General features: G+C 43.0%; 1 protein-coding gene and 1 non-coding gene across 4 annotated transcripts in view; both read right to left on the bottom strand.

Moving 5' to 3' along the window:
• LOC100077537 (bifunctional heparan sulfate N-deacetylase/N-sulfotransferase 3) overlaps window positions 1–25,263 on the bottom strand; it is a 126,454-nt gene that overhangs the window by 45,824 nt on the left and 55,367 nt on the right. For all 3 annotated transcript variants that reach the window (XM_029076773.2, XM_007670175.3, XM_029076772.2), the window contains exons 4-6: window positions 16,526–16,680; window positions 9,112–9,297; window positions 8,059–8,187 (exon numbers count right to left, since the gene is read on the bottom strand). In XM_029076773.2, coding sequence (XP_028932606.1) covers window positions 8,059–8,187; window positions 9,112–9,297; window positions 16,526–16,680 — 470 coding nt within the window. The remainder of the gene's footprint in view (window positions 1–8,058; window positions 8,188–9,111; window positions 9,298–16,525; window positions 16,681–25,263) is intronic.
• On the bottom strand, window positions 24,292–24,429 carry LOC114815866. Its single transcript, XR_003763667.1, has one exon. It is a non-coding gene; the product is annotated as a small nucleolar RNA SNORA7 (small nucleolar RNA).

The raw sequence follows: 25,263 nt of genomic DNA on the forward strand, positions 1-25,263 counted from the left end.
TGGTTGTCTTTTGAATTAGAAGAGTGTGTGTGGGTGTGTCTGTGTACGTGTATTTGTTGGAAAAGGTCAGTGTGAGACTCCTAGTTCTGACCACTTAATGCACCCAAAAAGACTGTTCCTTATGTTGTCACGTTTAATGTTTACAGAGCCTAGTGTTTTCACTTTTGCCTTCTTTTCAGTATATATACTACTGCATGAAGAACAGCTGAATAATGAAGACAAAACATTACTTTTGCTCTGTAATCTCCACTAACCTATTCACCAAAAAAAAAAAAAAAAATAAATCACTGCAATAGTGTTTAGATTCTACATGCCCCAATTCACAGTATGCTTTATTCTTCAAAACTGATTTATGAAGTAGATCACTGCAGCACTGGTAGTACTCCCATTTATATCTCTAATTACTTATGACCATGAAAGTTAGAAGACGGATAAAATGTAAGCTAAATCTTCCAAGGCTCCACACTTGAAAAAAGCAAGAGTCTCACAATCCCTTAAAGTTAAGAAAAATCAGTATTACAGATTAATAGTGAAACTAGCTGTAATATCATTTACTGAGCATCTTTTGGGTACAGTACATTGTATTAAGTACTTGGAAAGCAAAAAAAAGGGCTTTCCCTCTAACAGGGGAGACAGACATAAACAAAATTAATAATGAAATCAGTGGGTGCCTAGTTGAATAAATATATGTACATGATTTCTAAGGTTGGAATTAAATAAGGACAGTAGTGCTAGAACTGACTAATAGGTACAACCTAGGGTGTGGGCAATTAATCAAGGAAGGCTTGTCGGAGGAGGTTTATTTTCTGAAAGCTTTGAATATTGGGAGGGCTGTGGTCTGTCAGATGTGGAGAGGGAGAGATTTTCAAGCTGGGAGGAGGCAGAAGAGTTGACAGTGAGGAATTATAAGGAATGAAGAGCTCGAGATGAGGAGTAATGGGTGGAGAGAGTGGACTGGTAAAGAGGAGTGAGTTGGTGGAGCACCCTGAAGCCAATCTGTGATTTGTTTCTGCTAGATGTTCAGGTGCACAGGGAGCTGCTGGAAGATTTTGAGGACTGGAGGAATGTGTGCCAGGCAGTGCTCCAAGAAAATCAGCTTTCACACCCTGCACAAGTTACACCCTGAGGGTGTTGAAGATGTTCCTTATATGGCCGAATGTTTTCTAAATAAAATTACAAGACAGACCCGGTAATACTTCGGGAAATTTGGATGCATTCGAGCTACCCAACTGGTGAATTCTCTTGGCAGTAGAGAACTGAGGAAAAACCTAACTGGAATTTTCAGCTGGAACAGCCACTGAAGGAACATCTTGAAAGTCTAATGTGCATTGTCTGAATCCAGAGCCCTTCCCCTGCATGATTCCCTTCTTTCCCTTTAGTTGAAAAAAAAAACCAAACCCCTCCCATTAGATTTCTTAATCTCATGAGTTTATATCTGGAAACCAATTCTGTACAGCAGCGGGGAAGAAACCCAGAGGAGAAAGCCCCTTTGTGCCAGCAAACTCCACAAAGAATGGAGGTAGAGTTCATGCTGGGGAATTTGGTCCTCAACCCTTCATCTCTTTACGAGGGTGGCCGGAGAGGTCCCTTCCACCCCTGATGACTTTACCTTGGTTAGGACCTCTTATTAATTGTGGTATTTGGAATTGCACCCTATTTATATTACATACATCCCATACTACTTTTCAGTTGGCTGTTAGGGAGCTGACAACGAATGACTCCGATATGAAACTAAGAAAAATGTATCTAATCAAATGGTCCCATAGAGCTCTTCTCTATATTTGGAGGAATTCATCAACAAGTGCTTATCTGTTATCAGAACTAGGAGGGAGGAAAAAAAAACTAGCTATCAGGAGGAGCAACTAAATTTCCTCTCTGACAAATGTCATGCTCCATCGAAAAATTATAGTCTGATTTCGCTACAGAAAAAAAACTCTCCCTCACTAGTCAGTGGAGAGGAAAATCCAGGTGGTTTGTCTGTGTCATTGACTTGGGTGGATAGCTAAATTCTGGACAGAACAGAAATCCTATCCAATGCTCTGTTTCAGATTTATTTTCTAGAAATGAGGACAATAACATGAAATTGGATTTCTACAGAGTTGGGAGCAGGTTCTGAGCATCTCTATATGAAATCACTGAGCCCTGATTCCCAGCACAGCCTAGGTGTAATTGAGGGATGCATAGCGTGGGCAGCAACTCTCACTAGGCCAGAGAAAAGAAGGAGGAGAAGACTGGAGGATATGGGAGAAATCATTATTATTATTATTATTATTATTATTAATAAATAATTTTTAAATGCTTATTATGTACCAAGCACTGTATTAAGTCCTCAAATATATACAAAATAATCAGGAAGAACATACTCTCTGCCCCACATGGGGGTTTAAGTAGGAGGGAAAACAAGTATTGAATCCCCACTTGAGAAATGAGGACACTGGGGCACAGAGAACTTGTGCCCTACCCAGCTCGAAAGCAGAGCTGGGATTAGAACCCAGGCTCTCTGGCTCCCAGTCCTGTGCCCTTTCCACTAGGTAATGATAATAATAATAATAATAATGTTGGTATTTGTTAAGCGCTTACTATGTGCCGAGCACTGTTCTAAGCGCTGGGGTAGACATAGGGGAATCAGGTTGTCCCACGTGGGGCTCACAGTCTTAATCCCCATTTTACAGATGAGGGAACTGAGGCCCAGAGAAGTTAAGTGACTTGCCCACAGTCACACAGCCGACAAGTGGCAGAGCTGGGATTCGAACTCATGAGCCTTGACTCCAAAGCCCGTGCTCTTTCCACTGAGGCACGCTGAATGATGCTTTTCTTGGAGCACGTAATTGAAAGGGAATATTGGCAAATTGTTGGAAACCATTTCAAGTTTCGGAGAATGCTACGGTCAATGGGAAAGAGCACGGTAGAGGTCAGTTGAATGATCTGAGTAGTGTCCCCAGAAAACTAGGGAAGTGTAGAGCCTATTAAGCATTTTCCTGCAAAATGATGAGCAGCCTAAGTGGAGAAAAGGAAGGAAAATGCCTAAAGGCATTTCTGAGCTTAGAAAGTTTGATGTGTAAAAATCATTTCCCATAGACCGGTGCCTTATTTTAATTTTCGCAGTAACGAAACATTTCATTCCAAGACTCTCAGTAGTACTAATGGTCCCCTCAGCAAAGCTTTCCCTCCTCTGTCCTGAAAATGGCATGCTTACCAAGTAGCTAGACATTGTAGCCAGGGGGCCATATCGTTAATATACACCTAGATAATAGAGTGATGCCCAGAAGCCTCTATTTTTCTGGGACTGACTCAGAAAGGTACTCTCTGTTAGGCACTCAACCAGCTTTTCTCCTCCTACTTACCTCACCGATCTACTAAAACCCAGCCCATACCCCGCACTCCTTTAAATGCCAACTTACTTACTGTATCTCAGTCTTGCTCCCACCTCCTTGCCCATCTCCTTCTATGGCCTGCAACACACATGACATTCCGCCACTCTTCCCACCTTCGAAACCATCCTAAAAGTTCACCTCCTCCATGAGGCCTTTCCCTATTTGCCCTCTGTGTCGCCTCTGCACTTGGATCTGAACCGCATTAAACCCCGGTTACTCATTCCACCCCCAACCTCGCAACACGTATGTACATAGCCTTGTGCTCTTCCATTTCCCCCGACATTAATTTATTTTAATGTCTGTTTTCTCCTCTAAGCTGTAAGCTCCCTGTGGGCATGGAACATGGCTCCCAACTCCACTGTTCTGTTTTCCCCTAATTGCCTTGTACAGTGTTCAGTATATAGTAAGTGCTCAATAAATAGAGAAGCAGCGTGGCTCAGTGGAAAGAGCATGGGCTTGGGAGTCAGAGGTCATAAGTTCGAATCCCGGCTCTGCCACTTGGCAGCTGTGTGACTATGGGCAAGTCACTTAACTTCTCTGGGCCTCAGTTCCCTCATCTGTAAAATGGGGATTAACTGTGAGCCTCACGTGGAACAACCCGATTCCCCTGTGTCTACCCCAGCGCTTAGAACGGTGCTTGGCACATAGTAAGCGTTTAACAAATACCAACATTATTATTATTATTATCCCACTGACCTACTGATTCATTCATTGATTCACCGAGTTCATGCCAAAAGCAGCACCTACACAATCTCTCATTTTAGTGGGAACCTGCCCCAATTAGCCCAGCTCAAGATATTATTTGATCATGGTAGAGCATGGGCCCAAGTTCTAATCCAGCTCCACCACTTGTCTACTTTGTGATACTGGGCAAGTCACTTCACTTCTCTGTGCCTCAGTTACCTTATCTGTAAAATGAGGTTTAAGACTGTGAGCTCCACTTGGGACCTAACCTAATTAACTTGTATCTACCCCAGTGCTTAGAATGGTGCTTGGCACATAGTAAGCACTTAAATACCATAAAAATGATTATGGGCTTGCTGTGTGCCAAGCTCTGTGCTACATGCTGGGGGAGATAAAAGTAAACAGTTAAGATGTGGCCCCCATTCCACAAGGGGTTCACAGTCTACGTAAGCTCACTGTGGATGAAGAACATGTCTACCGACTCTGTTATATTTTACTCTGTCACGTGCTTAGTAAGAGTAGGTGCTCAATAAATACAATTTATTGGTTGATTGATTGAAGTATGGAAGGAAAGACCCTAAAAACTGGATTGCATATAAAGCAGGAATATATTATAAAGAAGGGGTGCTCACAAAATACAAAACTCAAGATTAAGATTATTAAATAGGTTGACTCCTATGGCAGTCCTGCTATCTGAAAATGTCAGACAAGGGATAAATGTGTCCAAAATCAGGAAGGAAGTAACGGTGCTAATGGAACGAGGTTTTCTCTTTTCACCTCCTATGAGATTTCTGCATAAAATAAGCAAATGCCGAATGTTCAATAGCCCTGGTCTGAATCTGAAAAAAAACAAGGCTTCTCTCAGTCAAAGGCCAAGTTTGCGTAGGACAAACTAAACATCCATATGAAAACATTAACAAAAAAATCTATGCGATCCAGTATGAAACATGAAAGTAAGGCGATTTGTATTCTACATTTTTAGAGAGTCAAAATCTAAAGGGGTACAAACACAAATGGCCATTAACTCATCATATGCCTGACTTCAAACATGTCCCAAAGAATGGGAAAATTGGGTGGAATGGTCAAGATACCAAGGATTTTTTTCCCCACTTTGTGACTTGCAACATTACGTTTCCAGTCTTTGTGGCTGTTTCTTTGTATTTGAGGGCCACTTCCACCTTGGCAAGTCTACCAGGACTAAACTACACGCCCGATTCCCTGGACAGCTCGGTGCTGGGCAGAACTTCCATTTGGAAAGAGTTAGGCATCTGGATTTTCCGGGGTCCACTGACATCCAATGATGCAAGAGATTACTGTTTTTTACATACTTGGCAGCTGAAATAACCAAATGATATTGTTTACATTATGTTCCTTCATTATGAAAAGAGGCAGAGTGATGTAGTGGGAAGATCTTGGGATCTGGGAGTCGGAAGATAACTGTGGTATTTTTTAAGTGCTTATCTTGTGCCAAGCTCAGTACTGAGCACTGGGGCAAGATACAAGATAATGGGGTCTCACATGGGTCTCCCAATACTAGTAGGAGGGAGAACAGGTGTTGAATCCCCAGTTTGCAGCTGAGGGGACTGAGGCACAGAGAAGTTAAGTGTTTTGCCCAAGGTGACACAGCAGATACGTGGTGGAACTAGGATTAGAACCCAGGTCCTCTGACTCCCAAACCTACACTCTTTCCACAGTCCTTATTCTCTGGTTTATTTTGAGATATTGAATAAGTCACTTAGTGGCTCCGGGTCCCAATTTCCTCATGTATAAAATGTGGATAATGCTTGCCTTTCTCTACCTCACAGCGATATTCACAGGACATACATGAGTCGAGCAATGTGAAGTGCTTTGAGAATAAAAGTGTCCTATCAAGTCAAGGAATAATAATAAGTTGAACCAACACTTCACAGGCCACTCTTCTAACCCACAGACTAAAGCCTTAGCCTATCAGCTCATAAAGTTCAGAAGAGAGCATTAAAATGTCTTTATAACGCTGATTTACTCCCTGCCAGTACTTTGTATACCATTAAAATTAATATTTTTTAGGGCATCTGGTGCAATTACTCTTCAGGCTCTCTCTCCTGGATTAATAATAGGATTGTAACAGATTGATAATAAAAGTAATAATAAGAATAATAGTAATAATAATAACACTCAGCACCTACTACATACCAAGTTCTGTTATGCCAGTGTTAGATACAAGCTAATCCGAACAAAGTCCCTGACTTACGTTGGCTTTACAGTATAAGAGGGAGAACAGTATTTTATTCCTATTTTACAGATGAGAAAACGGAGACGCATAAAGTTACTTTTTCAAGGTAAATCAGCAAGCAAAGGGAGAAGAAGAGACTCCCCATTTTCTGTGTTCCTTTCACTAGGTCCTACTTAGCCCAGTAATGGGGCTTTGAGGTATCAATGAACCCTTTCTATACAGAGATGAATTGGAATGTCTTAACAGCACTTGTAAAATCTCTTCTTATGAGCAAGTTTCCTAAACCAATTACGTGTTTCACTTAAGTGGAGGGATTTTCCAGAGAAAGACACTGATGAATAATGGATTTCGCTTAAGACATTTGCATCTTATTAGAGATAAGAATTTTTTAATCCTGAACTACTATATTTTTTCCTTCAGGTTTTTTTTAAACAAATAACTTCCATCAGTTTGGCTTTAATCTTATATCATTATCCCCCACCCTCCCAAGTAGAAAATTAGTAACTATCAGGAATTGTGAGTTCTAGGGTTGATCCTATCATTGACTTGCTGGCTAAACTTGAGAAATTTTCTCTCTCCAGTCACCTCACCTGGGGAAAGTGTATCATTAGATTTCAGAATTGCAAAGGCTTTTGAAACATGAGTGCAAATCACTTCCGTTTAACCCACTGCCAAATTATCAGATGATAGCGTAATACAATCCAAAGTATGATCTCCATATTAAATAGTAAATGGAATCAAAAAAGTAATAGCTACTGTGTTGAAACCATATTCTCAGATACGATTGCGTCGATCCACTGGTGAACATCATTTGGGAAAGACAAGGTGGGCAGGGGGAGAGGTAGGGAGATGAGACGGGGGTGATTATGATGATGGTATTTGTTAAGCGCTTACTATGTACTGTTCTAAGTGCTGGGGTAGGTATAATAATAATGTTGGTATTTGTTAAGCACTTACTATGTGCAGAGCACCGTTCTAAGCGCTGGGGGAGATACAGGGGAATCGGGTTGTCCCACGTGAGGCTCACAGTTAATCCCCATTTTCCAGATGAGGTAACTGAGGCACAGAGAAGTGAAGTGACTTGCCCACAGTCACACAGCTGCCAAGTGGCAGAGCAGGGATTCGAACCCATGACCTCTGACTCCCAAGCCCGGGATCTTTCCACTGAGCCACGCTGCTTCTCAGGTAATCAGGTAATCAATATAAGGTAATCAGGTTGTGCCACGTGGGGCTCACAGTCTTAATCCCCATTTTACAGATGAGGTAACAGAGGCGAAGAGAAGTTAAGTGACTTGTCCAAAGTCACACAGCTGATAAGTGGCAAAGCCGGGAAGAGAACCCACGTCCTCTGATTCCCAAGCCCAGGCTCATTCCACTAAGCCACGCTGCTTCTCTATCTTAAATCAGAGATAGAGATGAGAGAGGGGGTGACTCTCACAGAGCAAGAGACTGTGGTAGGTGCAGATTATCTTTCTAGCCCCAAGTGTTGCCTTGTCTCTTATAAGTAAAGGTACAGAGGGAGAGGAAATGGAGGTAATATCTCTGAACTCCTTATGATCCCGCCATTTCGCAGGAGAGATCTACCTTTCTGCTACACCCCAGCCCACTTCAGCTGCGAGCTGCACCCAGTGACTTCATCCTCCTCTCCGTCCTGACCCAGGGGTCGCAAATCCTTGGAATGACTCTGCCGCTGCCGATTCCTAAATCTTGTTCCTATGCAAGGTCATCCCACCCCACTAAGTATTTTTCAGCATTAACTCAGTGTGAAGAAAAACTTGTCGTACTTACTGGGTTGAGGATAACGGTAAAGAAAAGTTCACCTCCTTGGATGCTCTTGTCTAGTTCTTTGGGGCCACCTGGATATTCTTTGTAGAAAATTGTGTGAGTAAAGAGTCCACAGGTTTGTCGCGGAAGGACCTGGGTGAAAAGTGGTCAGAACAGATGAAAAAAGGTCTCCTTTCTAATTTAAAAATACAAGGGTCTCTTTGCCTCTTAGCAATCCTATTTAATATCCACCAATTCCCTGAAATCACAATATAAACCTGAAAGATGACTTCTAATCTGGGCTCCCCAGAATGGTGAATACCCCTATAAAGAATTTAAGATGAAGAATTGAAGCAGGGCTTTAGGAATTAAGCAAAGTGGAATTACATATTAACGTGACCATGACCTGAGCTCACTCATGTGACCGTGTCCTCAGCGCTATTCATTTTAAATTTCAATGCTCAGATTTTTATCATGAACCCAAATACATTTCAAAATCCTCAAAGAATGGAAAGACATCAAATGAAAATGGAGCATCAATCTTTCTATATTTAATACTGGAATGGACTGAACAACATTATAAGTACAGCAATAGTGTGAAACATTTTTTCCCCTAACAAATTTCAGTAGATAAGAAGAAATTAAGCTCGGTGGATATTTTTTTCTAGAAAGCAGGCATCTCTACTATGAAGTGAATATCTGAATCACTTGCACCGCTCCCCCCAACTTCCCCACAGAAATGTGTACTCACTCCAACTTTCAGCTCTGAAGCCTGCCCTGCAGTCTGTTTTTTGTCTAGTTATTTTTCAAGAATCCCTCAAAATCTGCATTATATAATGTAAGAGACCTCCCTTACATCATTAAATGTATGAATGCCATTTACTCGTTACAATCCTACACTGTGGATTGTAGAAATAAAGTGACTTCCCCAAGGTCACACAGCAGGCAAGTGGCCGAGCTGGGATTAGAACCCAGGTCCTCTGAATTTCTTTAGGGTAAGCTGTTTCTTTTCTTTCCTTTCTTTCAGCTAAGGAAGGAAGAGCAGACGATTCTTCTCAAATGCTGGGCATTCCTCACCATGATGTTTTTGTGGACGAAGCCTCGCCTGTGTCGTGCTGGTTTCAGATGTGGATATTCCTCGGTGCTGGTAATTCTAATGTTCCAGACTTTCTTCCAGGCGTCGTAAAGCTGGACGTGTACCGGGTAGACGCCGGAGTGATGAGGTGCCACTGCATAGCCCATGTCAGTAGGGATACCATGCTCCTGGAGACAGCAGAGAAATCATGACCACAAAAATATTGCTTATGCTCGAACGCACTTTCCATACCCACGTCTGTAGATTCTTGGCAAACATCTGGTGGGAGGAAAATACAACAACTGCATGGGGCACATGCACGAATTAACACCGAGATTGAGACGGTTGTTTCTGTGAGAAAGAAGCTTGTGAAGTGGCTTTACTAACCAGTCTTCCAGTTTTTGCTTCCCTCCCTGGTCATTCTGGTATTCCACTATTACCTCTTCCAGTTTTCCAGTTCGCTAAGTTAAAGCAACATAAACATCTACCTGTAGGAAACATACTTGGCTTCCCTCACAACTTTGAACACAATCTGCAGCCCAGTGGAAAGAACACAGGACTGGGAGTTAGGAGACCTGAGTTCTAATCCCAGATCTGCCACTTACTTGTTGTCTGACCTTGGCAAATCACTTTGGCTTCTCGGTGTCTCAATTTCCTCAGGTTTAAAATGGGGATTCAGTCCCCTAGCCTGTGATATCCAGGTAGGACAGGGACTGCTCTGATTATCTAGTGCCCAACCTGCACTCATTCATTCAGCTGTGTTTATTGAGCGCTTACCGTGTGCAGAGCACTGTACTAAGCGCTTGGGAAAGTAGAGTACAGCAATAAGGAGAGACAGTCCCCGTCCGCAACGAGCTCACAGTCTGGGGGAGACCGACATCGATACAAATGGACGGACATCAGTTTAAATGAAAAGAATTACAGATCTATACACACGCACTGTGGGGCAGGGAATTGCGGGAAGAGCAAAGGAAGCAGGGTGATGCAGAAGGGAGTAGGAGATGAGGAAAACTGGGGCTTAATCTGGGACGGCCTCTTGGAGGCACTTGATTTCCAAGATCTCTTGGAAGCATAAGCCCAGTCGAGGAGGGAGATAATGAAACTCAATTTGGAAATTTAACTCAATCCATCAGTGGTATGTACTGAGCACATGTTGTATTCAGATGACTGTACTTGGGAGCTAACAGATGCTTTAACAACCTAATGGAGTTTGAAGTAGTGTCTTCGTTCACAAGACTCGGTATAGTGGAAAAACAACAACAAACAAACACATAACAACCATCAAAATTGCACTTTCACTACTCCCATCAACTAATGAGTCAATCTGTCCCAGTGGTAGTTCTATGCTAATCAGCCTCCACCAAGTTTCGTCTATTCAATATGAAATCTGTGTGACATCTGGCCGCTGAGGAAAACAGAATATTACTGCAGGATGAATGTGGATTTTATGGTTCTTTCTCTCTGGTTAAAATATACCATTAGCCCTGGAATATGAGAAGCAGCGTGGCTGAGTGGATAGAACACAGACCCGGGAGTCCGAAAAACCTGGATTCTAATCCCGGCTCTGTCACTAGTCTGCTGTGTGATCTTGGGTGAGTCACTTTACTTCTCTGTGCTTCAGTTACCTCATCTGTAAAATAGGGATTAAGACTGTGTCCAAATTAATTAGCTTGTTTTGACTCCAGTGCTTAGAACAGTGTCCGGAACCTAGTAAGCACTTAACAAATATCATAAAGAAATGCTGCTTCTACAGAAGAGGACAATGTGAGCAGGAGAAAGGAAGCTTCTCAGAAAGCACCTGCTGCTATCGGTTTTGGTTGCAGCCCTTCTACTGAATATTCACTCCTCCCCACCACCCGAGAGTACAGCCTCTCACTTTAGAGGGCCATAATTATTACTCAGCTCGGCAACTTTTGATCGTTTTTTGGTTTCCTGGATGGAGCTGAAGCATTCGCCGAATTAATGGCCGAATGGGACGTCACTGTGTAATATATGGACCCCAGTTTCCTAAACCCTAGGTTTTTAATGATGCAGAAAAATAAAAGGAGCAGTCATTTGTTTGTTATTCAAAACAGAAGCAAGGATAGGAGGCAGCAGATGGGGTTGGAATTTCTGAGGGGAGAGAGAGAGCTGAGACTACAGTCAGAGGATGGGAAAGGAGTAATGATTGGCCCGTGGAACTCGGTATTGGCTTGGTGAGACATGCCTAATTTAGGAGTCTTGGAAAAGGGTAAATTTCTCCCCTCCCGAGGCACAAAAACCAGCAGTAGTTACAAATGGACATAAGGGCTCCGCTTTTCACAAACTCCTCATCTTTTTCAATACATTTCTGACAGCAGAAAACATGTTAACACCCTCTTATGAATGCATTACTTCATTGTGCCACCTTCAAAATCTCAATAGCATCCAGTTGAAGATGTGGTAAGTAATTTAGGTGATTTGTTTTGCTGCAAAACGAAGACAGAAGAGTAGTAAACATTCTAAGCCCCAATGGCATTGTAAAGTGAGGCTTTAAAACTTCGGATAATACGGCAATCTATATTTTTTTCCTGGAAATTTAAGGCATAGATGTTTAACAGCATTTGGTAATGTCTGGGGTCAAATTAAAGGAGTATGATATATTTTGTCTTAAAGCTTGTAGACCATCTTTTTGTGTATAAGATTACTATCTTATGAATGGATAGCTTCAGTGTGGACCCGTTTGCCCGTGTCCATTTTGTGGAGGTCAGGGGTGGGGCAAAGGAGGGGTATGAACTATTTTTTCTCTTTAATGGTATTAAGTGATTACTTTGGGCCGGATGCTGTACTAAGCATTGGAGTAGAATCAAACAAGTCAGGTTGGACGCAGTCCATGTCCCAAATGAAGTTCACAGTCTTAATCCCCATTTTATAGACGAGGTACCCGAGGCACAGAAAAGTTAAGTGACTTACTCAAGGACATGCAGCAGATGAGTGGTAGAACCTGGATTAGAACCCAGATCTTTCTGACTCCCAAGCCACTCTCTATCCACTAGGCCACGCTGCTTCTGATAGATTAAGCTCCCTTGTTCCCTCTCGGCCTCCTTCTAGGGGCTCGTAGACGCTGCTCCTCAAATGGAGGGGCTCTTCCAGGAATGGCATAATGGTCACAGTTTGCCAAGGACTGTGATTTCTTCCTCTGCCTCGGCAGCCCCACTTTCCCGCACTCCCTCAGGGATCCCGAGGACACCTCATACGGGGGGTGAGGTGAAGTGGTGGACCACCATGTTCAGACTTGAACCTCCCTGTAACTGGATCCTGAGCCCCGGCTATCAGCTGTCCTGACTACCGGTTGCGCGGGCCGCCCTCAGTCAAACATGTTTGGCTTTGTGGTTCCAGTTTCAGAGGCAAAGAGGACAGCTTTTTGCTGGTGGATACATAGATTCTCGGCAATGGAGAGCTGAAGATTCATTTGACCTCTTATAGCAAAGGACTTGCCAGATTACCATTTAAACTCCCTTTAAATCAAGGCATTCTTCCTCTCATTCACTCAGTGAATGGAAACCCAGTGTTAGGGTCAGGAAAATTGGCTTCTCAATCGATCAATTGTATTTACTGAGCATTAACTATGTGCAGATCACTGGAACTAAGAGCTTGGGAGAGTACAAGAAGCAGTGAGGTTTAGTGGATAGAATATCGGTCCGAGTTCTAATCCTGGTTCTGCCGCTTGTCTGATCTGTGCCCTTGGGCAAGTCACTTAACTTCTTTTTGCCTCAGTTACCTCAGCTGTAAATTGGAGATTTAAGATTGTCAGCTCTTATGGGATGGAGACTATGTCCAACCCAATTTGCTTATATCCACCCCAGCACTTACAGAAGTGCCTGGCAAGTAGTAAGTGCTTATCAAATGTAATTATTATTATTACTACTATGACAGTGTAACAGATTTGGTTGACAGGTTCCCTGCCCACAAGCCTGAAGTCTAGAGTGGAGGGACAGACAATATAAATAAATCATTGTTATGCACGTAAGAGTTCTGGGGCTGAAGAGCGGGGAATAAAGTGTGCAGATCTAAGAGCAAGGGCAGTGTGGAGAAGGGGAAATGAAGGCCAAATTGGGGAAGGCCACTTGGAGCAGATGTGGCTTCATGAAGGCTTTGAAGGTGGGGAGAGTGAACTTCCATTTCTAGTTTCATCTTAGTAGAGGGAAGATAAACTATTTTTCCTGAGGTTAATCATCACGATCCTCTACTCCTAGTGTGCACATGGTCCCTCTCAGGATTCAGTGCTTTGCCACTGAAGGTCGATCTCCTCCAAGAGGCTTTCCCTGAAAAAGCCCTCCTTTCTTCTTCTCCCACTCTCTTCTACATCACCCTTACTTGCTCCTTTTATTCTTCCCCGCTTCTAGCCCTATGGCATTTAGATACGTATTTGTCATTTATTTATTTCTATTAACGTCTGTCTCCCCCTCTAGACTGTAAGTTCCTTGTGGGCAAGATGTGTCTGTTTACTGTTGTATTGTCCCAAGTGCTTTGTACAGTGCTGTGCACAAAGTAAAAACAAAAGTGACTGACAGTGCTGGATCCCTGAGCTCTCCAAACTGTTTTCCCCCTCATTTCCATCTCGATTGGCTTGAGGTCTTGCCAAGTCAGTGACATTTTTGTTCAATGTAAAATGGATACAAAAATGTTGGATCCCAGGGGCACTGGAGAATCCTTCATACTAAATTATGTGAATGAAAATGATCATTTACATGTAAAACGTATTATTTATTATTAATTTCTATATTTTAATACCACAAAAACTACCCAGTTCTTAAACCATTTGTATTACTAAAATATTTTCTAGGCAGTGACTATGAACATGGTATAATTACAACTAAACAAAAATGATTCTGCACTCCCTAGGTAGTTTCCTATAAATATTCCCTCAAGTGGCTGGACTAGGGCAGAAATCCACCATTCTGTAATTATAACCACCATGAGAAGTCACGTTTCTGAATAAATGAATGCTTATCACTCCCCTTGATCATCTTTCTTTGTTTAAACTATTGGTAGTAATTAATGAAGCTTTCAATTTCAACCTCTGCTGTGGAACCTATTAATCTCACTAATGACTGAGTTATTTATGTATTTCCATTTTTCACAGATTAGCAAACATACAAATATAATTAAAGAAACAAAGGTACTGCATCAACAAATGGCATTTACTATTCAATTAAAAAAAAAGCCTGTGTGTCTACCTGAAGCATTCTTACAAAAGGGTACATGGTAGAAGTGTTACCCTGAGGGATACTCAAAGGAAGTGCTGGCGGTACTTAAAACCACTCTTCCACAGGAAAAAAAAAACCACACACCTGTTAAATGAGTTTTCCCACTAAACAGCTTTGAATTTCCCATTATTATAAACAGGCTTTAACTACGTACATTTGCCTAATGAGGGCAGAGCCACTGCCTTATATATCTGGAATTATGGCTACTTTATGACCCCCAAATAGAAAATTTTCAGAAGGATGTCATGTAGTGGATTCCCAGTTCACAATTTCCTAAACTGAATACCTGAAACATTCCCAGAGGAAAGAAGTGTTTCAGTGAAGCACACACGGGGTTTTATACCTAGCAATCTCCACCCGGCAAGAAGGTCATAGTAAAGAAGTAATTAAAATGAAAAGCTACTTTATATTCACTATGCAAGCACATCTTTCATGAATCTCTTATTCCCATGTCGGATACTCTTGTTCACTAATCTACAAAATTTTATCCTTTATAACAGACATTCCGGCTGGAACAAGTTAGCATGTTCTGCTGAATTTAGAAAAGACCAAGAAGGGACAGCTATTTGGGAGAAAGTTGGTGATGCAAATCAAAGAGCAGAAGCCTTGATAGAGTTTTATTTTTTTAAGGAGTGATATTTTAAGGGATTCCACCTCACTATTACCACTGAATGGTATTATTATTATTATTATCATTATTATTATTACAACTACTTCTAATTCGTAATGCCCCCAAATGCCCTAGAAGCGGGGCGGTCTACTGGAAAGAACACGGGCCTGGAAGCCAGGGGATCTGAATTCTAATTCCCGCTCTGCCAATTGCTTGCTGTGTGGCCTTGAGCAAGCCACTTAACTTCTCTGTGTTTCAGTTTTCTCAACTGTAAAATAGGGATTAAGTGCTCCTCCCTCCAATTTAGACTGTAAGCCCCATGTGGGCCAGGGACTGTGTCCAACCTGTTAAACTTGTACCTCCCCAGCACTTTGAACAGCGTTTGATGTAGTAAATGCTTAACAAATACTATAAAAATGAGCATATTCATGATTCACTTGGCATTCCCAAAGGGTTTTACCAAGCAAAACAAATGAACAGTCCTCCCTTGTTTGGAAATTTAGCTCAGGAGCTCCAACTGGAAATAAACATAACCTGAGGCATTTATTTTCTTTATTTCCATAATGCCTTTTTCTCCCCCTTCCTATAACTCAGCAGATAAGAGTCTCCATGTTGTGGCATATCTGGTAGTAAAACTCGTCCTTGTCTTGTACTTGATGCCCCTCATTAAATCTTTCAAATATTCCAGGGGCAATTTAATCTCCGCACTAGATTTCATAGCACAGGAGTTACGCTTTACTCCCCCAAACAAACCCATGTACTGTACTAAACTTTTTATCCTATCAAATAATAAAGCTATATTTTTCTAACAACTGGGGTCATAAAATACCGGTTTATTCCAAAAGGCTGCAGGCTGGGGAAGCAGCGTGGCCTAGTGGAAAAAGCCCAGGCCTAAGAGTCAGAGGGTCTGGGTTCTAATCCCAGCGCTGCCGTACGTCTGCTTTGTGATTTTAGGCAAGTCAATTTTTATTTGGGCCTCAGTTATCTCATCTATTATGATGGGGATTAATTCTGTGAGCCCATGTGAGACGTGCACTGTGTCCAACCTGATCATCTTGTATCTACCCCAGTGGTTAGTACAGTGCCTGGCACATAGTAAGCACTAAACAAATACCCTAAAAAAAGCCTTGCAGACTACAGCGATTTTGAGAGTACCACAGAATGAGTAGACCCGAACCCTGCCCTCAAGGAGCTTACGATCTCACAGGAGAGACGGACACTAAAATCAAAACCCAATATGAACAAGTTCTCCATTTTAGATCCCAGGCCCAAATGATCAGTGTTCTTCTGTTCAGTCTAAAGTACAAGAGCAGCATGGTCTAGTGGATAGAGCATGGATCTAGGAATCAGAAGGACCTGGGTTCTAATCCTGGCTCTGCCACGGGTCTGCTGTGTGACCTTGGGCAAGTCACTTCACTTCTCTGGGCCTCAGTTACCTCATCTGTCAAATGATGATTTAAGATCGTCAGCCCCATTTGGGACACGTGACCGACTTGATTGGCAGGCCTCTACCCCAGGCTGGCATATAGTAAGCGCTTAACGAATACCACAAAAAAATTACAAAAGAACGTTACTTACCAAGGCAAATTTTTTGTTGAGAATCATCTGCTCCACGAGGGACGACTCATTTTGGAAGAGATGGGGCTGCATGTGACTCCACATATGAGGAAACCACCAGAATTCATCCACAGACCCCAGCAGCAGGTCGTCACCTTCGTCTTCCTCCTCAGTTCCTACAGAGAGAGTAGGATCGCTCCTCTGTTAGTAGTCATCTTAGTAAAGGTATGTACTGAGTGTCACCTGGGCGCAGTACGCCGTCCTAAGTTCCTGGGAGAGTACGACTGAAGCATGCGACCGCTGCCTGCCCACACGGAGCAACGTTATGGTCGGCTGAAGTAGAAACAAGCGTGTTGGCATGAAAAGGATTTAGGCTCACTGAGGGCAGGGAATGTTTCTGTTTATTGTTATGTTGTACTCTCCTGAGTGCTTAGTACAGTGCTTTGCACACGATAAGTGCTCAATAAGTACAACTGAGTGAATGAATGAATTCAGGGCTGGTACTGTCCTCCCCGAGTTGTCTAGCAGTCCTTGTTAATAGTCCCGGGGGAAACTCAAGCCATCGACTCTCTCCTTAAATAGCCCAATCTGGTGTGATGGAGAACTAGTCACAGCGGCTTGGTTCTTGAAACAATAGTCCCGGGGACCAGAGGGCTGAAAGGTAACACCTTTCCCCAGACACGGACCCACAACCACTCCCGACACCTTTTGGCCTTCCAAACCTTAAAGTTAATTCCCACTCAATGGTTAGAAACTGAGGCTGAGAGAGGTTAAAGTGATTTAAAAGGCTACACAGAGGTGAACCTAATCACAGATCTGGCTACCAGCTGGGCTCTGCACCCATTCTTCCACAAAATACCCCACCAACTGTTGGTGATTATGCATGAACCAAGTCATTCACACTGATCCATAGCTAAAGATGATCAGGCTGAGAATAAACCAGATTTAGGCACTGGACTACTGGGATCAATACCCTCCCTCAGCAGTAATTAATGCCCGAGACCTCCAATCAATTAATCAATGGTATTTATTGAGCTCTTACTGTGTACACTGCACTGTACTAAGCACTGTACTGAGTGTCCACTAAGCATAGACACGATCCCCGACTTCGAGGAGTTTACAGTCTAGGGGGGATGGTCCATCAAGGCAGGAAATTTTTTATCATTATCATTATTTTCGTACTTGTTAAGCACTTACTATGTGCCAAGCACTGTTCTAAGCGCTGGGGTAGACATAAGGAAATCAGGTTGGACAAAGTCCCTATCCCACATAGGGGGTAACACTCTTAATCCCCATTTTCCAGATGAGGTGACTGACACCCAGAGAGGTGAAATGACTTTCCCAGAGAAGTGAAGTGACTTGCCCGAGATCACTCAGCGGACAAATGGAGGAGCCGGGATTAGAACCCGTGACCTTCTGACTCCCGGGCCCATGCTCTGTCTCATATGGTATTTGTTAAGTGCTTACTATGTGCCAGGCACTGTCCCCTCTCTACTAAGCCACACTGCTTTGGACCTGATCAAGTGAACTGTTCTTTTTTCCCAACGGCTACATTGTGAGTTTTAGAGGGCAAAGAACTCCTGCCCTTTGCACAACAGCAAATTGATTACCAAAGCTGCTTCACCAATGTCAACAAAGCGAAAACTAAGGGACTAGGCAGGGTCACAGTGATGATGTGGGAAATCAGCAAAGAGATCTCCCACATCACACAGATATACTTCTTGTCAAGGTAACCCTACCCTACCCCATCATTCTACTTTTCTGATCTTTGCCCTCCCACTGCATGGCTTTCCTGTCCCGATCCTTGCACTCTAAAAATCACCCTTCCCATCTGGGCAGCATCTCCTCACTCTCCACTGCCACTGAGCAAATCCAGCTCCTCCTACCGACTCTGCTTTTTTTTTTTTCAATTTTAAAAAATGGTTTCATTTTTAACTTAATCGATGTCCCTGCCTACCTTGGCTAGGATGGGTAGGGGGAGCTACAGTCTGGGGAAGGGGAAGACGAAGTGGTCGGCAGCGACTGCTATGCTAAAAACAAAAGCATTAAAAAAAAATTAAAAACGTTGGGAAGAGGAAGCTGGGGTGCCCCTTGGGAGAGGCCGGGGTTGGGGTTGGAGGACGGAAGAGAGAAATGCGATGCTGTGTGGCCTAGTGGATAGGGAATGGGCCTGGGAGTCAGAAGGACCTAGGTTCCGATCCTGACCCCGCCACTCGACTGCTGCGTGACCTTGTTCAAGTCACTTAACTTCTCTGTGCCTCATTTACTTCATCTGGGTAATGGAGATTACGACCGTGAGCCTTATGTGGGGCAGGGACTGTGTCCAACCCGATTATCTTGTACCTATTCCGGGGCTTAGTACAGTGCTTAACACACTGTAGGTGCTTAACAAATTCTGCAATTATTATTATTATCATCACTACCTGGGTGGAGGGTGGGAGAGGAAAAGGGAGGATGAAGGATTTACCCACTGTGAGACGAATATGCACATTTGGAAAGCCGAACACAAGCCACTTCATTGAGAAGTGGTTTCTGCTAGACTTTCCTGGAACTGCAAAGAGCACAGAAGAAACACTCTACAGATACACTGAGCCCAAGGTCAGGTGGTGTTGCAAACTCCTAGGAGATCATGGAATAATAATACTAATTATTATTATTATTTTTGTTGTGGCTTGTGTTTACTATGTGCCAGACACTGTACTAAGCACTGTAGTAGTTATAAAATAATCTGGTTGGATAGAGTCCCTGTCCCCCATAGGCCTCAGAGTCTAATCAATGGTATTTATAGAGTACTTACTGTGTGCAGAGCACTGTACTAAGCACTCGGGGAAGTACAATACAACAGAATTGGCCGACAAGTTCCCTGCCCATAATGGGGTTACTGTCTAGAGGGGGAGACAGACGCTGATAAGAATAAGTGATTTATAATATATAACTCAAAGATAGGTACACGAGTGCTGTGGGGTTGAGGGATGATAATCAGAGGTCCAGAAGTCACAGATCCAAGTGCATAAGTGGGAAGGAGAGCAGGTGTTGAAAGCCCATTTTACAGATGAGGAAACCGAGGCCCAGAGAATTACATGATTTGTCCAAGGTCACACAGCAGGCAAGTGGAGGAGCCAGGATTAGAATCCAGGTCCCCTGCCTCCCAGTCCTGCATTTTTTCCACTAGGCAACGCTGCTTCAGTGACGTGTATGCAATTAGGAATGGGGTGGCTTTTTTAAAGCAGAGACCTCTGGACTGATGATAGCAAGAGGCAGCGTTACAAACTGTTCCAGGACCATCGTTCATTCTCTCTGAACAGGAAGGATGCCCACCCATAAAGGTACAGTAAGACAAGCTAGAGTGAGACCGAAGACTCAGCACTCGGCAGGCCCTAGAGAGGCTGGCTATAAAGCTAGGCATTTTCCTCCCCAGCTCTCGGAACCCAGCCTTGGATTCTCCAAAGCTCCACCTGCGATCTGGGTCTAACGTGGTTTATGGTTGTAATCAAGAGCAGCTACCAGAGTGTGAATAAATAAACACAGGAGTCACCGTCTGCCAGTTGAGGCACAATCTGTAGAGATAATGTTGAACTTTGCGGGAATCCAGGAGACAGGGGAGAGGACAAGCGAAGGAAACTGTTATTAATATTTCCCTTTTCCCACCCCCCATCCCATCCCTCAACCGCCTCTTTGTCTTTACCCTCCTTCTCCATTTCCCTTCTACCCCCACCTCAGAGGGAAGAACGGAAGGACAGTCGGTTGAGTGCTTACTGTGTACAGAGCACTGTAGTAAGTGCTTGGGGGAGTTCAAAATAGCAATATAACGGACATTCAAGGAGAGTTTAACAAAGTATCTCCTTTCCTTCCTCTCATCTACTGGCTGATGTTGGGTCCCTTATTTAGCAGGGAGTTGATTTAGATGTAGCCTGCAGTAAATGGTATTCCCCGAAGTGATATTTTGAAAGACAAAAAGACTGTGCTCAGAGAACACTTCCTTCCAACCTGCTTATTCAGCTGTTCTCGCTTCTGCTGCTGCCCGAGTTCTTGATGGGGGTCTCCGTTTCTTAAAGGAACTAATGCAACACGCTGGATCCTTGCCCCGGAAAATGCCAGCCTTGGGTCAAGGAGGCGTTAGTGAATTACAAATCATGGAGATCTGAAAAGGCCTAAGTAACCGCCAGGCTTGGTAGAATTCTTATTGCAAGCAACCCGGTTAAGACCGGCCCTTTCTGAAAGCTCCCTCTAGACTGTAAGCTCCTTGTGGGTAGTGAATGTGTCTGTTTATTGTTATATTGTACTCTCCCATGCGCTTAGTACAGTGCTCTGCACGGTAAGCACTAATTATCTGACTCTATTAGCTTTGTTTTATGGAGTTTAAGCACTCACAAACACTGTTCTAAACACTGGGGTCATTACAAGTCAATTAGGTTGGACATGGTCCCCGTCCCGCAAGGGGATCACGGTCCAAGCTATCTACGAGGATATTTATAGCTGCAAATTCATCCGGCCCTAGTTGAAATTCAACCACAACTCCTAAATCTACAGTCCCTAACTTTTGTGATTGTTCTGGTTAGTGCTCATTTTGTTTGGAAAAGACAGTGGAAGAAGAAGTTGGCAGATCTGAAGTGAGTGGTTTTAATTGGTCCCTCTGGTCTAATGACAGGGGACAGATGGTTTTACCATCACACTCAGCTGCTTCTTAGATCTTTTCAACAACGCCTCTTTCACTGATTTTTTTCCATCAAGAGACAGGTAAAGTCAATTAACAGTGCCTGAAAAGAGTCAAATCATATAACTCTTCAGGAGACAGAAATATTTACTAAAAATAAGGGTTTAAAAAAGAGGATTTCCTGCCCTGGTCGCCATGATTTTTGACTCAGGAAATATGAATTATAAAGAATTAAGAGTCATGCATTAATACAACCAGTTGCCCCACAACTCATGTTGTCACTAAATGTTTTGGATATGATACTCAAATGGAAGTTGTTTCTGAACACGGCATGATGTGGAGTTGGAAGGAACAATTTTGTGTGTATATAAGGACTTTCAGAAACACAAGCTCCCATTATAGAAAAACCGATACTATTATTAATGAACTACTTTGATTTCCTTATTTTTTGGTCAAAGTATGAACAGAAGGTCCTCAGTTTACAACTGAGGAGCAGTTTACCACAGTTTACACCAGTTTAAACAGAGAAGCAGCGTGGCTAAGTGGAAAGAGCACACTGGATTGGGAGGCAGAGGTCATGGGTTCGAATCTCTGCTCTGCCACTTGTCAGCTGTGTGACTGTGAGCAAGTCACTTCACTTCTCTGTGCCTCAGCTACCTCATCTGTAAAATGGGGATTAAGACTGTGAGCCTCATGTGGGACAACCTAATTACCCTGTATACCCCAGCGCTTAGAACAGTGCTCTGCACATAGTAAGTGCTTAATAAATACCAACATTATTATTACAACTGTCTGAGTCACAGTGAAGAGTGTTTCCAACATCTCTGAATTTACACTCCATTTAAAATATTCAACATTGGGTTGGTCTTTATGATACCAGGCACACAAAGTAAGGATCATGTTAGCCATCCCCACCTTCCTCCGCGCCTTCCTTTGGCTCCCCCTACATAATCTGCAACCTCCATCCACCCTCCGGGGCCACAAACCCTCAGAGCCAGGATGGGAAGAGGTGGGAGAGTGTGGTTTGGAGGCAGCAATACCCCTTTTTATGGTATTTGTTAAGGGCTTACTATGTAACCCTGCTCACTGTTCTAAGCACTGGGGGAGGTCCAAGTTAATTAAGTCAGACCCAGTCCCTGTCCCACATGGAGCTCCCTAAGTAGGAGGGAGAAAAGGTATCCCCATTTCACAGTTGAGGAAACCTAGGCAAGAGAAGTGAAGTGACTTGCCCAAGGTCGCCCCTGTACCTGCCAGATAAACTACTTGCCTTGAGAACCAGCATGGCCTAGTGGATAGAGTAGGGGCCTGAGAGCTGGAAGGACCCGGGTTCTAATCCCAGCTCCAATGTGACCGTGGGCAAGTCACTTTACTTCTCTGGGCCTCAGTTACCTCATCTGTAAAATGGGGATTAAGACTATGAGCCCTGTGTGGGACAAGGGCTGTGTCCAACCCAATTTGCTTGTATCCACCCAGTTCTTAGTACAGTGTCTGGCACATAGTAAACACTAAACAAATACCACTATTATTATTATTGCTCTAAAGGAGTAGATAAACACTGGGATGATGGACAGTTTTCAGCAGCTGCAATCAACAGGGAACTGCTGCCTACTTTTTTCTATGCTGTATTTTTAATTGTTTTTATGTGACGTCAATAAGACTGGTCCTTATAGTATAAATGTCTACATTCATTCATTCAAATGTATTTATTGAGCGCTTACTGTGTACAGAGCACTATACTATGAGCTTGGAAAGTACAGTTGGACAACTAATAGAGACGACCCCTATGCAACAAAGGGCTCACAGTCTATATTACTCTTTGATAATTGGCTGGATAATTGTGATCGAAATAAAGAGTCCAGCCTTGGTTGAGAAATCAATTGCCAAGAAAGATCACTGTTCCTATAGGAAAATGGAGACTGACTTTAGCTGACCACATTTGACAATATTTCTTTCTTCCTATAAATGACAGATGTATTTCAAGGTTCTGTAAGAGCTCCTTCGGAAACGCAGTCTACAATCTCTGGTCCTGGATAAAGTTCTTGTGTGAAAGTATCTATAAATCTGAATACACAGAAATCTCTACAGTGGGAACTATACCTGCAATGCTTTATCTCTATCTGCTTCGGAGAGAATACTGTCTCATTCCTTGGGAAGCAGCGAGGCTCAGTGGAAAGAGCCGGGGCTTTGGAGTCAGAGGTCATGGGTTCAAATCCTGGCTCTGCCGCTTGTCAGCTGTGTGACCGTGGGCAAGTCGCTTCACTTCTCTGTGCCTCAGTTCCCTCGTCTGTAAAATGGGGATGAAGACTATGAGCCTCACTTGGGACAACCCGATTACCCTGTATCTACCCCAGCGCTTAGAACAGTGCTCTGCACATAGTAAACGCTTAACAAATACCAACATTATTATTATTATTATCCCTTATCTGATTTTTCAAACCTAATCTCAGAGCTCTCTTCTACACCACTTGATGCTTATTTCAAGGTGAATGTCTATTGCTCATTAGCCTGTAGGCAAGTATAGAAGTCTAGGTGCCTGAAGGCTAATCGGGAGTGGACGATCCAGTCTTTGGAGTATCCACATCCTTGGCTTCTCATTATTCCTTCTGTTTCACCTGCCTCTTAGCCACTTCACATCAGGTTTGCTTCCTCCCAGAGAGTGAGGCAGGTAGAAGAGCTGAAACTCAAACTTCAGATTAGGAGTTGAATTTTCTGCATCATTTCAGTCACGTCACTATACTGAATTGTTAATCAATCGATCAATTGTATTTACCAGAATAAATATTTAAAGTAAATATTTCCTGGAATAAATATTGGAATATTTTTCTTGGGCTCTTGGGGATCCCAAGAAGAGCCGTTACATACGCCAGTTTTGTTTTTTCTTTGGTGCTTGTGCCCTGTTCTGTTTCGGGCATCATTCACACCTTTCTGCATTTGCAAACTGTTGTTGTCTTAAGCTGTCAAGTCGTGTCTGACCCATAGCAACACTATGGACTCATCTCTCCCCAACTCCATCTGCAATCATTCTGGTAGTGTATCCAAAGAGTTTTCTTGGTGAAAATACGGAAGCGGTTTACCATTGTCTCTGCCCTCGACTCTCTCCCATGAGGCTGCTGCCCAGCACGGGTGAATTTTGACTTGTAGCAGATGGCCTTCCACTCGCTAGCCGCTGCCCAAGCTAGGAATGGAATGGATAGGCCTCTGCCTGACTCTCCCTCCCATAGTCAAGACTGGTCGAGTACTGGAAACTCGCCAGGTGCAACCCTGAGAAGTGGCATTTACAAATACTTACAGTTAAATAAGTAGTAATAAGTAGTAGAAACATCACTGACTGGGTGCAATGCACTGTATTAAGCATTTCAGTAAGTACAACCTGAAGCATGAGACAAGTTTCCCATCCACAAGGACCTTACACTCTAATGGGGAAATCAGATGTAAAATCATAAATAAAATGTTTACAAAAAGAGTAAATCCAAAGAAATAAATGAGTTCAACCAATTATATAAACATAAGTGCTGAGGGAGGGTAGAAATATGAAATTCTAGAGCTTGCTTATGGGTTGTTGTGACTTGAGACAGAGCGAAAGCAACAGACATGAAACATATTTGACTAGAGTAATCAAAATAAATAATGGAATATATAATTGAGTAGACTACAGACGCATATTTGCATACACACATACACAAGCACACCCTTATACATATGCACACATCCATTCGTAAACCCCCACACGCATATGCTGAGGATAGGTGTGACTGAGTAAATTCAAACATTAGAAATGACTTTCTTTCCCTTGCTTCAGATTCAAACCCAATCCTGGTTGCCCAAAGGCTTGCCCCACATCTACCCGTCCTGTCTAAAAATTGAGGTCAGCACGGCCATTGTTTTGAATCAGAATGATTTTGGAAATGCTAATCAACTTGCTCAATATACGATTTAACTCATCCAGGAAGGTTTGATAGGTTTAATGATAACCTACTATCAATGATAAAGTCTTGCTGGCTTTACAACATCCTTCATTTTCAATGTTTTAATTTAATACTCTATAAATAAAATTTGCAATTGCGTGTACAGTTACAAAACTTTGAATTTATGATCCAGTTCTGTG

Source organism: Ornithorhynchus anatinus, chromosome 12 (genome assembly GCF_004115215.2).
Source record: "Ornithorhynchus anatinus isolate Pmale09 chromosome 12, mOrnAna1.pri.v4, whole genome shotgun sequence".
Lineage (NCBI taxonomy): Eukaryota > Metazoa > Chordata > Mammalia > Monotremata > Ornithorhynchidae > Ornithorhynchus > Ornithorhynchus anatinus.